General features: G+C 42.3%; 1 protein-coding gene across 1 annotated transcript in view; it reads right to left on the bottom strand.

Annotated features, from left to right (window-relative positions):
• The window catches only part of syngap1b (synaptic Ras GTPase activating protein 1b), a gene marked incomplete at both ends in the record, with an annotated part of 140398 nt that overhangs the window by 82223 nt on the left and 41889 nt on the right, over positions 1-16286 (bottom strand). The window contains one exon of the mRNA XM_083990154.1: positions 1038-1143. Coding sequence (XP_083846280.1) covers positions 1038-1143 — 106 coding nt within the window. The remainder of the gene's footprint in view (positions 1-1037; positions 1144-16286) is intronic.

The raw sequence follows: 16286 nt of genomic DNA, 5'->3' as shown, positions 1-16286 counted from the left end.
TCAGTCTCTCAGAGTGTAAGGAGCGTTTATACAAGACAGCGATATAAAAGCAGAGGGGAGGAAGAGACGGGAGGAAAAGGACTGCAAAAATAAAATCTCTGAATAGGCTGAAGAAGAAATAAAGAGACACAGACTAAAAGATACTGTATGCACAATTATTTAAGTAACAATGCATCATTTTCATTCCTCAGAAATAAAAAAAATGATAAATCACTCAACCTGACAAAAGTCAAGATCTGGTAGAAAGAAAACAGCTGCCTCCAGCTCTGATCAGACGTGATGCTTTTATCACCACTCAGATGCAGAGTTGTGCTGTGAGCGATGCTGCTAACAGAGAGAGTAATGGCTCAAAGGATGCAAAGAGCTTTACATCACTGCCGTTGCCATGCAACCATCCTATTATTACGAGCAAGCTAACCTGAAGTAACACAGGTGATAACGTTTCTGAAAATCAAACTGTACAAGAAGAAGAGAAGTTGAATAAAGTTGAGATGCATTCAGGGGCTCACCCTAAAAATCCGGCAGGTTCATGTCTGTGTTAATAAAATATACATGCTCGGTTTTGCTTTCTGTTAAATCATCCTCAGGCCTCTCTCCATGAAATAAAAGTCTTTTTAAAGATCCGTCTGAGTTGTTCACATTAAGTGGGCTTTATATTATCTGATGTTCCACTCTGTTTAGTACATAACTCCCTCTTTGTGTCGCAATTCCTCAACTGCACTTTAACAGTGACTGGATAAACACTAAAGCCACTTGATCTGCTTCACTCAGACTGTTGAATCTTCATTAGCTTTAGCTGAACTCTGGAAAACATTTTTCTAATTACAGAATGAAAATTCATTTCCCTAACAGGAACAGATCTCTCCCACACTCAGTAGAAAAGAGACCAACAACTCTTTAAAATGTGGTCATTTGGAATAAAAGTGAGGAATATCTAATCTTGATTTAATGTCAAAAACTTTTACTTGGACCCTCATTCAGTTTTGAATCACATCATATTCAATATTCAATATCATATTCAAGGTCTGTGTGCTCACCCATCTCGGGATGGTGCCGTCCCTCAACAGGAACGCTGACTGTCCGCCGCAGTAGCTTGGTCCTTTGAGACTCTGAGCGCCTCTCGCGCATCAGCAAAGGGTGTACCTGCACAGAGAGAGCACAAGGTCAGTACACAAACACACACACGCTCCTGAAATACTGCATCCTCAGGTTGTGCGTACTCTCTGTCCTTCTCTTTGTCGCATTCCAGGAACCATTGTGTTCACGCTGTGCTTGAAATGAATAACTGTAGGAAGCGGGAAGTGGCTGAATTGATCTTTACATTGTATGGCTGTAAAACTGTTTCTTTCTTTACCGATAGCAAGAAAACTGATAAAACAAATCTAAATCATGAATGAACTGAAACATCTGGAAGCAAGTACCATGACAAATCAAACACATCCAAGTAATATTAGTATTATATTAGTAATATATGTAGTTCACATGGGGTCAGATGTAAACCACAGGCAACCACCAGGTTCATCATATTCCTAAAAGTCATTAAAGCAAATAACTCAATTAAAGTGAAAGCATAAACACAAACATTCCGCTTACTTCTGCTTTAAACATTAGAAACATGAATCTGAAGCTTATAAGACACAGACAAGGGACATAATAAAGTGAGGGACCAGTCCGCGGCCTTTAGTTGTTCTTCTTGAGTTTGTTTGGTTCATTAGAACGTCAATGTCACATGATACACATGGTATTGATCATATTGATCTAGTTAGCTTAGCATTAGCCTTTAGCCTGTTCCCTCACTTTATTGTGTCCCCCAGAAACAGAAACACTTCCTGTTGTGTTCGGAGTTGTTTTCTGTACAAGAATTTTACTTTCAGTTCAGAATTACTTGATCCTAAAAGTGTTTTAGTGGAATTTGTAGCACCTCTGTGTCACTGTGTGTTGCAGTGAGTTGAACCTTCAGGGCCACCGTAATCACACTTTCAAAATAAAAGTAGAAAAAAAAAAAATTAAAGTGAAAGCAATAATACAGTAGCTCATCTGGTAAGAGACAAAGTTAGAATATACAGTATATACACACAGTATACTGTATACAGTATATTAGGATAGAAAACCACATTTCCCTTTCTACCACATGGCCTCAAAGTCCCAGAATTCATAAAAGTGAGACTTGAGGGAAAATAAATGGGGCAATGTGTCACACTAATCAGAAACACTGGTACTTTTGAAACATCACAGTTAGACATATGAAGAACAGAACTATAAATACACCAAGAAATACACAATGAAAAATTGCTGCAAAACTACATTTCAATTTTGTTTCAAAATAACTCATTGTGCTGTACAGTATATGGTCTGCACAATTTCCTCTGATTTTTACATATTTACAGCTCGGCCAAGATTTGTGAATAAACCAATGGATCAAATGTGATACGTCCACAGAGAGTTATCACTCAGCTGCAGTTCTGCTCCGCTCTGTGGAGCTTGTTTGTCTCTTTTCTCCCCTTTGTTGTCCTGCAAAGTTTCACTCTGATCAACCCTGATTCAGCAATAAGCTCAGATGAACCCAGTGGTAGAGAACAAAGTTCAAGTTGGAGATGTTTGTCCAAGGAGTTGGAGGAGACAAAAACAGAGCTAAAAGTGAGGTGAATATTGCAACTGAGGGACAAAAACCATGACTTAAATGACAGATGTGGCTCTGCATTGGTTTTATAAGCTTATACTAATCCACGCCCTGGCAGGTGTCAGTGTTTTAGACTAGGCTGGACCCAAAAATTCTGACACAGCAAAAACAAGGTACAGTGGGGGGGAAAAAAGGCTTTATTTTAACTCACTGGAACATGCAGGGAAAAAACTCAGCACACATAGTGGCCAGCTTTAAGTTAAGTAGATTCTTATTCTTTCGTCTTAAAGCAGAAGTAAGTGATATTTTTGTGTTAATATAAGTCTTAAATAGTTATATCTTCCGACAGCAATCACTTACATAGAGTGTTTGGACCGAAACACGGGTCTGTCAGTCCCTCTGCTCTGCTCTGAGCCGAGGAGAAAACTTTTCTCGTATCCTACAAGTTTTATCCAATGAGGAGAGAGAACGGCATGAAGGGCTGTGTGTGCAGCCAAGGGATGCGCCTGAATGTGGTGACGTAGGGACGAGGACTGTTATGGTGCATTCAAGGCAGCCCGTAACTCGTGTATTTCCGACCTGTGAAGTCATACCAGTTCGATCTGGTACGAGTTCACGGGTCGGAAGTTACGAGTGGCTGTTATAGTGCACGTTCACAGGTAAAACAGGTCGGAAAAACACGAGTGGGTTGCCAAGAACGCTATAAAGTCGTAAGTTGTGACTTGAAGCTGTAATTTACGGTTTCAAAAGCCTGCCTGGAACGCAGTATTAGCCAAAACGACCGGATCGCTTACTTACTGCTTTAAGTTATGACACTCAGTCTTTTCTTTTCAAACATCACATTTATTGACAGTTGTTGATTAATTTGAGTGCACACATTTTGGTTAGCAGACTGTTAATTAACATTTTCTTTGTTTGAGTTAACTCACCATGTGTGTGTCTTTTTGTTTGCAGCTCTCCCTAGCCCGGGAAAGGAGGCGGCACCATCCAAGATGGCCTCTTGTAGGAGCAGGGCAGGACATGGAGGAGGCCACCTTGGAGGTGCCAGCGGGGAGGCTGTCTTTTTCTTTGATATCTATTTTGATTTAAGTTGATTAAGAATTTTAAGTTGCTTCATAATTTGAGTGTTTATATTGAGTATGAATAAGTTTGTATTTGTAGTCTTTGTTCACATTATGTTTCATTTCCGTTATGGAATTAATGGTTTATGTCTGTCGCCTCCCTATTGTTTGTTGGCTAGCCGGTATCTATATAGACCCCACCTATTGTCTCACTATTGTCTCATTTGCTAGGTCAGTTATGTTGAGTTAAGTTGTTTAAGTTGACCTCAGTTTAAGTTATTAGGGCCCTCATTTAGAGTTGTTATTTTCCTAATTTCTGTGTTTGTATTATTACACTTTTTGATATTGTTCCTTTCAATTCAGTTGGCAAAAAAATTACCATCTTTTTTCACATTTACACCTTGTGTTCTGGAGCCTTTCCTGGAGCCTTTCCACGTGAAGATCATTTGTCAAGGGCTATAATGCTGATACCACTAGTCTTGACAATAGATGGGTGGAGCTACTGTAATGAAGAGGCCAGTGATTATGTAGTGGTTGTTTTGTCCCTCTGCACCAGAATGACCAAGAACATTAAAGTATGACCTGAAAGTGATAGTTTCAAACATTGCCATACAGTAGTCATTTGAAAATGAGCTGCAGGCGCTGTCCTCTACGTATCCTCGCTGACATAAAGTCAAGAAGCCAGGGGGAGTAATCACAGCCTTGTTTGTTGTTCTGTTCCAATACTGTTGTGCCTTTTGAGCATGTCCTATTGAGACTGGCGTGCGTCTCACAAAAAGGCAACGCTGGGACATAAAAGATGTGGTGTGAACACAGAGAGCTGGTGTCAGAAGGTGGTACTAACTGCAGAGAGCACTACAGGATAGTGCAGCCTGGGGGGTTTGGGCCAAAGCCAACAACAGTGAAGGACACCGGCAGGTCACACTGAGCCATATGTCCCACAAGACAGCCGAGTGCTACTCACTCTAAAGGAACTCTGTTAAGATGAAAGAGTGTAAGAGCAGGTTTGCGTGCGTGCGTGCGTGCGTGCGTGCGTGCGTGCATGTGTGTAGAAAAACTCTTCTATGCAGTATGTGTATGTGTGTGTCCATCTAAGTGAGGGCACATAAAATTTTAATACAGACACTGCTTCACTTCAAGCAACTAATATTCTCCAGTATGATGCTACAGCTGTATCACATCAGGCACATGAACACACACACACATCTCCAGTGCAATAATCTAGTTAGACCATCCAAGCAGAAGATGCTTCACATCACAGCATCAGGATCTTGTGTATATGAGTCTCTTCATCCAACTTAATCAGGGACAAGCATCATAAATCAACAGCATGTGATTACTGCTCTATTTGTGCTGCTTGTGCAACTTAAGTGCACAAAACTACATTGTAATGCGTTGGTTTCTTGGGACCAGCATATTGCTTGTTATGGAAAAATAACAGCACAACCTCCTTGGTAAAAATATATATATTTAAGTGGATCCATTTTTTATGAGTCCAGTGTGAGAACACACTGAGAAACGCAGTATGTTTCTTCACTGGGTCTATCTCTTGCTGCATGGGGCAGTTATTATGTGTGTGTTGGTCCAGTATTAAAGGGATAGTTTAACATTATGGCAAATTGGCCCATTGCAAAAATACCTATAGTCATACGTTCGTTACCTTTCTTTGTCAGTATAAGGTGTTTTTGGAATGGCGGAGCAAAGCCGCGAGCTGCTCAGAGCTACGCTACGGAGGCTCATGGGATTTATTGGTTTCCCTCATCAAACTCATCACAATCCAACAACTCCAAAACGCTCTCGTGGACAAGTTGAACTATCCCTTTAAGCTTTAAGGCTGCACAATTAATCATCCAAATCACTGGAGCTGCACTTTTTGATAAAGGTTAAAAATGTGTCATGTTGTTGAACACTGTGTGGCACCATAATCCTTGTGGTGAAAATTAAATACACAAATGATCATTCCAACTGAAATTATCTGACAAAATAATAGCAATATAATTTTTTTCTGTATCGTGCAGCCCCATTGTGGTTGCAGCTGAACTATCATGATGATTATTGGATGACAATAAAGTTTAGCTTTTTGCAGATCCACCAACCTTCCATCATGTCATGAAAGGAAATGTAACTATGTGTTTGCAGATATGCAAAATATGTGACAGCTCTCAGCATCAGTTTTCCTTCTTCACAGCTGATGTTTTAACATGTTATAGCAGGAAAAGCACAAGCGGATCTAATGACCTTATATAATGGATGCATTCCTGTTATTCTGCTCGCCAGCTCACTGTAATGCCCTCACACTTAATGGAACTGAACCGTTGTTAATGTCATTAATTTCACTGGTGCATTTTCTGATATGACAAGTCAAAATGTCTGCTGCTACAGGAGGGCTGCGGCAGCATGCGCAAAAGTTTCTGTACAGAGTCGTTTCAGCTTTAAAGGCATAATGAGTGACCTAAAGTATTGTCGGGTGGCCTAATTGGTGACCTAAAATATTGTCGAACAAAAACACTAGACTAGACCATTAAAACTTCAGAATAAAACAGTGAAACCAATTGAGAAACTTTGTATAAGAACATCTGTTTTGGCTAATTGAGCGAATATAACACCTCACTAATAAAAGGTTTAATATTATATAATAACAGCTACCATGGTAAAAACATAATTAGACCTCAAAAAGCAAAAATGACAACCAGCTTCAGTCTGAATTTGTTCCTTCTCCGTGCATCCTGCTTCAGTTTAAATCCAAGTCTTGTCAGTGAGCACAGCTTTGTGTTTTAACCCTCTTTTAATTCTCACTGCCACATTAATGCGGGGAACGGCAACGAGGAGTGGCCGAGCACTCTGTTCAGCTAATTGAATATGCTCTAAGTGCCAATGAGAAACAGTAAATCTGATTTAACCTCCCATTCTCCCATTCTCTTCATTGATCAGCTGCATAAATAAAGTCACAGCTGTGTACTGTAGCTTTATTGCAATATTGTTACTTTATGGTGTTTCTAAATATACATAATAAGTGCAGTCGTTTCATAATGCCTGACTGAGCGCCGCGCCATCTCTGACTCCATTAAAGAGGCGGCGGGAGGGGAGTACGGAGGAGTAGCAAACTCAGACCGCAGGTAATATCACTGAATGGCTTCGCAGTTATTGAAGGGATAGTGGTGATTTTCTGCAGGGTTAAAGTGATGCTTCTCTCTGTCCAGATTTTCAGCTGTTGCCATGGAATCCAGAAGAGACAAATGGGCTGCGTTCACTTTTTCTCTACAGTATGGGCTGTGTGAGAAGGTTATGAAATACCTGTTTGGTGAGCTGAAGCAAGAGGTTTGTGTCTTTTCCATACAGATCAAAACCTGAAGCTCCACTCCACAGCAACAGGAACAAGGCGGCTAAAATGATCTCACAGCCTCGTTCGTGCCTTAAAAAGTTCAATTCTTGAGGAGCCATCTTGTTGCCAACGCTGCCCAATTACATGGCTCTAAATATGGTAATTTTCCGCAATCACATCCACTTGAACACGAACAAGCCCACTCATTCTCTCCCCTACTGCTGCCCTGCCCAGTGCAATTCATCACTGACAACTTGACTCATGGAAAAGACCCAGAATACCTTTCTTCTTCATCCTGACACATCGGTTCACAAATAAGCTTCCCACCACTGCTTCCAGTTGGGGGGGAAACACCTGGAGGCTATTTATACTCGGCATGTGGCGGGACCTGATTGGTCAGATGTGGCAGGGGTCTGCAGCTGGAGACGTGACACAGCCACAGTAGCTCTCTGGTTGCCGTGAGTGGGCACAGGAAGCTGGCAGGCTGGCGCTCAGCATCCACAGAGAGGCAGCATTAGGCCGGCTTCACTGACTCTCAGCTGCCTCAGATGGGGCTCCCACAGCTCAGACACAAACCTTAAGGAACTGTTTGATTTACAGCACAGATACTGCTGAGAAAGGACACTATCAAAGACCTGGGATGGTGCCACCTAAAAGTCTGAATGTCCATTAAACCAAACCAGGATGCACATAAACTGAAATTTCAGTTTCCCTCCTCCCTTCCTTTTGCCTTTGTACACCAGGACATTGAAGAAGGTGAAAGAAATCATGGGATAATGGTGTTTTGGAGGTGTGTTTCAGATGCTGTTCAACCACCAAACAAGCACTCCATTTGGAGCATATTGATGCTCTAAAAATAACTCTGAATTTATTATGTACATATGAATGAGACTCTTCCTCCTTACCAGCAGCTGGGTACAAAATGTTCACTCAAAGTTCATTCTGAGCGCGGGTGCTGGAGGAAATGCCACAGGGTCATTCAAATCAAAAATGGCCCCCCTGTAAAAGCCTGGATCTGTTCGCAAAGTTCACATGAGATTGGGACGTTTCTCGTGCCTGAGAGTGGCACCACGCATCAAAAATCTAAACTGACTCAATTTAAGAAAACCAGCACCGATGTAACAAAGAGTTAAAGCTATCAGGAAACAATGAGCAGAGAACCACTTTAAGTCTCATGACACATTATTTTGTGCAACTAACAACAGCTGCAATGTTACATTTAACACAAGGTGAATGTAATAAACATTTTAAGTTGAATAATGTATGATAATTCAACCAAGCACTTGTTCTTGTTGAAACCATACCATGTCGTTGGGTACACTGAGCATTCAATTCAGTATTCAGCAACCCAGTGATTTTGAGCATGCAGACAAAAGGTCACAAAGTTGAGAAAAACACTAACTTCTTCTGGGGGCTATAGATGGATTTCAGTCATGTGACGTTCTTCTTGTGAGTGCTAGCTTGGGTACCAACCAGGGACCTAGGTACAGCTATGATCATTAGACTGCTTTGATGAAGGATGTCTTAGTCTTTATTTATCCATAACAAAAGACTAACTCTACATTATACCGCTTATTACACGGCTTATCACCCAAAAAAAAACAAGAGATTATAGTTTATGGGATGCGTTTGTGTCGCGGACTTGCGGTGCCACAGAGACGAGAGCAGAGCTGTGTTATCTTTATCAAAGTCAGCATCGTCTTTGAGTGGAATGGCAGTGGAATTTAGAAATGATAAGACAATGACAGGCTTTTGCTGGACCAAATGTTGGATGAATGAAATCTCGGTCCAGAAAAGCCGTCACTGTCTTAGAATTTCCAAATCTCCAAATAAAAAATAAAATAAAATAAAAATAGAACTTGAATATAGTACATGTTACTTTCCTGCCACAGTGAAATGAGACTGAAGTCAGCTCTGTAGACGTGACCTCCTTCTGTGAGTCAACTTTGTAAGTCGAGTAAATACAGTGGTGTTGTTCCATTCTGCTGTGTAGCCAAGATGGCCACCACTGAAGGTGAGAAGTGTGCATTGTCTCGACTTCATCATTATGATGCGCTGGCTGCTGCATGTCGCGACACTCATCCATAAGCGCGTACTTATGCACTAATAAGACGGAGTGTAATCATGGAAGTTGGCAAATTGAAACAGTTTTACAGCAGCTAGAGCAGAGACTTCACTGTGATGAACTACTTATTGCTTATTATCTGAAGTTTGTCAGTCTGTATTCTTGTAGTTCCCTGACTGGAAAAAGCAAATTACAGCAATTGATCATAAAATGAGCCCATGAATAAATCAAACACAAGAGTAGGAATGACTGTGGCTGTGGCTGGATGTTTCATTTAAGACTCCGGGCCATGTCGGGTCCCTGTTGATTCTAGCCATGCAGCAAACACTTTCATCCAATTTGAGATGTAAATTGAACGCCTGGTAGATTTAAGCATCCATGACAACCGTTATGAAGGCAGGACTGAGATCAATATGTTTTTGATGGGAATTTTAACAATCAGATAATTAATTAACACTGTTGTCGGATTTCAGCTGGAGCCCAACCGCTGCGCCGCGCCGTATGAGGCAGACGCTCGTCCTGGCACGGAGAGAGAGAGGAGAGAAGGCTGTACGGAGGCAGGGGGGGAGGAGCCGGAGGGAGGGGGAAGAACGAGGGAACGGAGCGCCATTGATCTGAGGAGGGAGGAGGGAAGAAGGAGGAGTGGGGAGAGGGGGAGGAGGGAGGGAGGGGGGTGTTTTTGTTCAGCTTGGCAGGTTGAGTTGAGCGATGCTGCAGGCTGGCTGGCCCATATGTCACTACTGCTTCCTCAAGCCCAGTGGTGAGGAGCAGGAGAATATGGCAGGGTGCTGTGTATGTGTGTGTGTGTGTGTAAAAAAAGAGAAGAGAAGAAGAAAATACATACCTGAAAGAAAGAAAAGTGAAGACACAGAGAAAGAGCACAGAGAGACACAGAGAGAGAGAGAGAAAGAGACAGAGAGAGAGCAGTATCTCTGTGTGTGTGTGAAACTGTTTAGAAATAGAATGAGTAATATGCGAAAGCAGCGCAATCCATTATTTCTTAACAGGGCAGTAATCAAATACTGCTGCCTGTCTTACTCTGGCTCAAACACACAAAATCTCTCTCTCACACACACACACACACACTTGTACTTCTATTTTTGTGAGGACACACATTGACCTGAACCTGCATTAGGACACACAAGCAGGCAATTATAAAAATTTGCAGATGCACCTGCACAAAGACAGAAATAAACTTCACCTCAGCATAAACACACATACACAAACACACGGCACACACTTGGACACACACACACATGGAGTCCTGAGCACCATGATAGGCAGCTGAGCCGGCCAAAAGCACGATTTGTCCTTCAGACCATCAGTAATGTCCTCTCACGGACAGATGTTCCTCCTCCTCCTGAGCTACAATGTTAATAAAACACACAGTGATCCTACCCACACACAGACACACACACACACACACACACACACATGCAGTGATCCACTACCCACTACCCACACAACGCACAACGACACACACACACACACAGCGATCCAACCCACACACATACACACTACCATACAGTGATCCTGCCTTCTCACTAACTCAGACTAATGAAGCGTCCACTCTGACTACTTTTCGACACCAGGAATTGATGATTATTTCTGATCATTTGAGCACTTTGTAACTGTGACCACTCTCTGCATGTGATACACGTTGTGATACAAGTCTTTGAAGAAACATGGTGCAGTTGGATTTAAGAAAATAAAATGTGATTTTATCATTTTTCTCCTCTGTCTCTTCCTGTTTATGCAGAAGTAACATATTGTTGTGTGAAAACAGAGGTAAAAGTAACATCATTTGTATTTCCACTGCAACCGATATTTTCTCATGCAGGCAAAATGCAAGGTGAGCAGGAGGAAGTGTCACTTAGTTACTGTACAGTGGAAAATGTTGAGTAGTGAGGACTGAGAGAGAAGTGACAGAAACAAACACAGCTGGTTACCTGCAAGGTACTGGATTATGGTTTCTTTCTACTGTAAACTGTTCTGTGAGTCTATATCATACACACACCGTGTCTGCTACTCTGCTCCCAGTATCATGGTGTGGCTTGTTTAAGGGGTTAATTCCCTGTAGGCTTCAAGCCGGGTGGTGGTGGTTGTTTCCTACAGTGAAGGGGATTTTCTATACTGTAGTGAAGTGGGAAGATGAGGCCATGGCTGCCTTATGCTCACATCCTGCATCCTGTAAACTGCTGCTGCTAAAAAAAACTAGCAAATAACTACTTGAAATATAACTGATGGTTATGTTGGTTTATCACACGCACTTGCGGATGCTAAGTGCACAGGAAAAGTTCAAACCTGCAAAGTGTCCAGAGCCCACAGAGAGAGAGAAAACCTGGCCAAGCTCAATTCTTCTTCATAAAGGTGATAAATGGTAGAGGATTGCTTTTAAGGTCATCAAGATCTGGCAGTTGCTCCTGGTAAGTTGGCAGGAGACAAATTAGGCCTAGTTCTCCTCTTTCTCTAGGTGCCTCCGAGGTACTGGAGGAAAGAAAAACTGTACATTATCCACAGGGAGAGGGCGAATTAATCAAAAACGCTGAGATAAAAGCCATTTAAACCCTTGTATGTACAGGATGACCTTTTGAAAAATGTTTTATTTCTGAGTGAGGGACAATTTTTATTTAAATGGTGTGTAATAGTTACTCAAATACCAGAGACTTCTGTTAACACGGCCTCGGGGGCTCGGGTCAGCCGTCTTACTGAAACAATCAACCTTTCTCTTCTCTTCTAAGAGTCACTGCCCACCTACATTTATTACATAATTAATCCCTCCGACTCCCACGCGACAGCCACCTGAATGTGCTCTCCAGGGTCATAAGCAAACATGCTACCCCCTCCTCTGAGACACTGTTCATGCACTGTGACAACAGCAGCTACGGGCTGCAGCCACAGAGGTGCCCTGGCTTGTTTGCAGACCAGCTCATGCAGTAATGCTTTCAGATTCACTATCAATGCCGGTGGACAGGGCCACCGGCACGCTGCAGAGGACGGCAACCGCTTTCCTAAATGGAAAATGTACTCGATAATCTGTTTGTTTTAAATGACTGCAGTGTTACATCTACTTCTCTGTGCATTAGAGTGTTGATGTTTCCCTTCAAACACTGGCAGGCTAAACAAGGCTGGTGACCCCCGTTGGTTTTTTCTTGCGTAATACTGGCACAGTTGGGGGAGCGCGGCCCGGGCACATGACTCGGGGGACAGGGCACTGGTGCGTGGCGGTGGTATATGAATCTCTGTCACCTCAGATTAATATGAGATGAGAGGTGGAGGGAGGAGGAGGAGGAGGAGGAGGAGGAGGAGGATGTCAGGCAGCCATCAGAGCCAGCCCTCTCACTCCCCCTAAAGGCCAGAATGAGGCAGAGCAGTCTGCAGAGAGTCATCTGAGAGGGAAATGGATCACAGATCAAGATCTCACAGATTATTAAAAAAGTTAAAAAAAAAAAAATAATAATATATATATATATATATATATATATATATATATATATATATATATATATATATATATATATATATATATATATATATATATATATAATTTATTTATTTTTCAACTTTTTTAATAATCTGTGAATGTGTTTAAATGTATTATTTATTTTCATGATAATCTCATGATTATTTCCTCAATTAAGTAATTAAACTTATCAATCAGAAATGTCATTACAGTAAGTTGAAATGAACAAAGGTCTCCTCCCCAAGTTCTTTTTTATTAGTTTAGATAAAGAAAAGCATAACATCCTGTGATAAGCTTGAAGCAGAGTGTGTTTGGCATTTTCACTTTGTTTCAAAGGATTAAATAATAAAAGAAAAGGTGTCGCTGTGGTTAAACCTGAATAAAAATGACTAATGCACTTTACAGGATGGTGTGCAACAACACAATCTGCTGCATGATCCGTGCAAACAGGTCTAAGTCTATAATGTTATGTTTCTGTTGTTACTGCATCATGTTCAAGTGTTCTGAGGATATCCTTTTGTACCACACAAAAGATTTTTGATTATCACTGAGACAGAGTACAGTAACTAAATGACATTTTCTGCAGCTCAATTTTTCTTCCCTAGACTGCAAGGGGAGGAATTTTCCACCAATCACATGCAGAAGCTCAGGGCAACAGTAGAAGTCAAGTTCCATTCACTTGTTTGAAAACTGAAAAAGAAAGAACGAAAGATATAGGCAACAAAGGGAATTGTAATTACAAGTGTCATCTTTAGCCTCACCATTTGTAATCTTTACAGGTGTTATTTAAACTTTGAAGGGTACTTTGCCCTGGATTCACAGTGTCAAACTGTGCCACTGAGACGACGCATGTCGTCAGCTTATCTATTATAGTTGGCAATTAAAATGAGCCAAAGGTGTTGACATGTCGGTGAGGGTGTAATCCCACTCTGGTCTGATGAAAGGCACCGCGCTCCATCACTAGGAAACAGTTCAGTGAACCAACGCGCCACAAGTTGCGAGCTACACGGGCACACAATTAACACAGATTTCCATAGTGACACATTTTAGACACGGCAGAGCGGCTCTGTTCCCTGAGGCGACACCTCAGCTCTCCGGGAGGACGTCTCTCCTTCATCATCTCTCTGATGGCCGTCATTCAAAAAACGACAACAACAAAACAAAAAGCAGCCGTGTGAATGGAGCTGAGAGGAGCGCAGAGACAGGTGGCCTGAAGGAGAGCCAAAGACTCCTGCCAGTCACCCCTGTGAGAGGGAGAGAGAGGGAGAGAGAGAGTAGGGAGGAGGGGGATGGAGCGGGTGAGAAGATGAGGTGAAAGGGTGGGAAAGGCCAAGCAAAATAGAGAAGGAGAGGAAATGTGTGGCAGCAATAAAATGTGGAGACAGAGGGAGTGAGAGAGGGAGACGGTAGGAGGGCAGAGAAAAGAGATGGAAGAAAAGAAGGATTAGATAAAAGAAGAGAAGAGGAGAGATACAGTAGGAGGGAACACAGAGCGAGAACAGGAGAGAAGGTGAGAGTGACTGATCGATGGAGGAGAAGGCGCCTGGAGGAGGGAGAGATACCAGGAGAGCAGGGATTGGACGGCCGAGCGTACGAGCCAACAGAAAGCCAGAGAGTTGAAAGAGTGTGTGTTTAAGATGGGCTGATAGGAGAAGGAGCAGGAGGCGGCAACACACGCTGAGGAGAAGAGAGCCAGGTCCTCCACTGATCCTCCATATCTCCGCTATGGAAACGTGTGGTGTGATTGCTTTTTTCGCAGAGCCACTGAAGAGCCCATCTAAAACGAATGGGAATAAATTGAGGGGTGTGTGTGTGTGTGTGTGAGAGAGAGAGAAGTGTGTGAGAGAGAAACACAGGGGAAGAGAGAGAGAGAGAGACACCCGCTCTGCATGAGGTGAGTGACAGGCATGAATATTTAACGTTTCTCGCTGTCGCCGAGGTGACGGCTATCAGCGCGTCAGTCCTGCCTGCGATCCATTCACAGCTGCTGCCTTATTGGCACAATTAGACAGGGATAGGGCTGTGATTAATTGAACCGGGCTCTCCATTCAGTCCCTCCAGAGCAGCACAGGTCTCTTATCGGGATCACAGCGCGCTCTATTCCTCTGAGTGATGACAAGTTGAAATGCTATTGGCAGCCGTGAACACACACTACCGTTAAGTCGCCGCCCGTGCACTCTGACTGGCCACATAAGGATTCATAACTTTGTTGACGTGCCAGCAGAGCCCAACGCAGAAATATTCCTCAGTGCCGGGTTTAAATCATGTGCCATACACTAATACACACTGTATGCACACTGTGTACTACACAGACTACACGACTCATTACAAACAGATACACAGATGACAATGAAACACAAAAACTAAGATAAAACAATAATAAAAATTGTATTACCACATAAACCCACCCATAAATGCAAAGTGCTGATGTTTCAAAGTTTGGGGCTTTAAACCTTAAATTAAGAACTATATCAGCATGTATATGGTCTAATGCACTTTGGGGAGGTGACCTGTGGCTCTGCTCCATTAAGCGTGGTGTATTAAGTGGTATTATAAATCATCAGTCCTGGCTTTAACTGTGTTAGTCTGTGTGGAGATGTAATTCTTCAGTTGCAAGGCAGAGGTAGAAAAGTTGAAGAACAGTACCCTCTCCTGGACCGAAGAGCAAGATGAGATTTTATTCACGAGCGACAGCAGTTTTAGTGATGCACTGCCTGTATCTGGTGCATCAATACACAAACTTGGGAAATAAAATAGTTCAAGTTAATCTGCACTAACACTTGATGGCCAGATACAAAGGTATCTGGCCATCAGGGATACTGGGAGTTTTCCCAGTGGGCTGCTGGACAAGTGGGCCGATACACCAGAGTATCAATATCCAGCAGTAATGTGTAGCTGAAAATCGATCAGGATGCGTGAAGATGGGCTGTCGCTGTGACTGGTCCGCAGTAATGTGTGGCTACTGGCTGGTGCAGCCACATGTCTGAAAATAACCGGCTTGGTGCCTCAGCTGGTGAAGCTCCAGCTGCTGCCCCCAGCACCAGCAGGGAACAAGCTGAGCCCCCGGTCCAGACCCCCGTCACACAGAGACTGAGCCCCGTCCTGTCAACATGTTACATGTCAGGGAGCCGGCTACAATCATGTGTACGTTATATTAAGTTTCATCACCTGATATATTTCTGGAAGTTACAGAGGATTTGTGTCACTCGCTAGCATTATGCTAGCACATGTAACATTACATTCTCACTGCTATATAGTAATATACTTATTCTATTTCCTCGCCATGAAAGAGATGGTGATGTTTATCAATGTCAATTTTTATGTTAATTGAATGATTACAGTATGATTTCAGTTAACTCACATACACACTGCTGCCTATAGAGATTTCATACTGTAGGTTGTTTGTTATATTGTTTGCAGACCACATCCACTCATCTACTGTGGCACCTGTAACATCTGCTGAAGAAGAAATATTAAAGGTTCACCAAATGAAGACCTCCGGTACCTGACTATTTGATGGGAGTGTTTTTCCATGTTGGCACTTTAACTAGTGTTGAGGCATGAGTAAAGATGTTGAAAGTGAGTGAGTGCTTTGTGTTGGTCATTTCATTTATGTATGTATTTAATATTTCATATTTTGTTAATATTTATTTCATTTAATCAATGATCTAATAACATTGTAACTGCATGGTTTGTACAGTATCTGATTGAGGAGACTGAGCAGAAAGAAACACACAGGCTACTTGATTTGCAGT

This window comes from Trachurus trachurus (assembly GCF_905171665.1).
Source record: "Trachurus trachurus genome assembly, chromosome: 16".
Lineage (NCBI taxonomy): Eukaryota > Metazoa > Chordata > Actinopteri > Carangiformes > Carangidae > Trachurus > Trachurus trachurus.
This window is presented reverse-complemented; position numbering and strand designations above follow the sequence as displayed.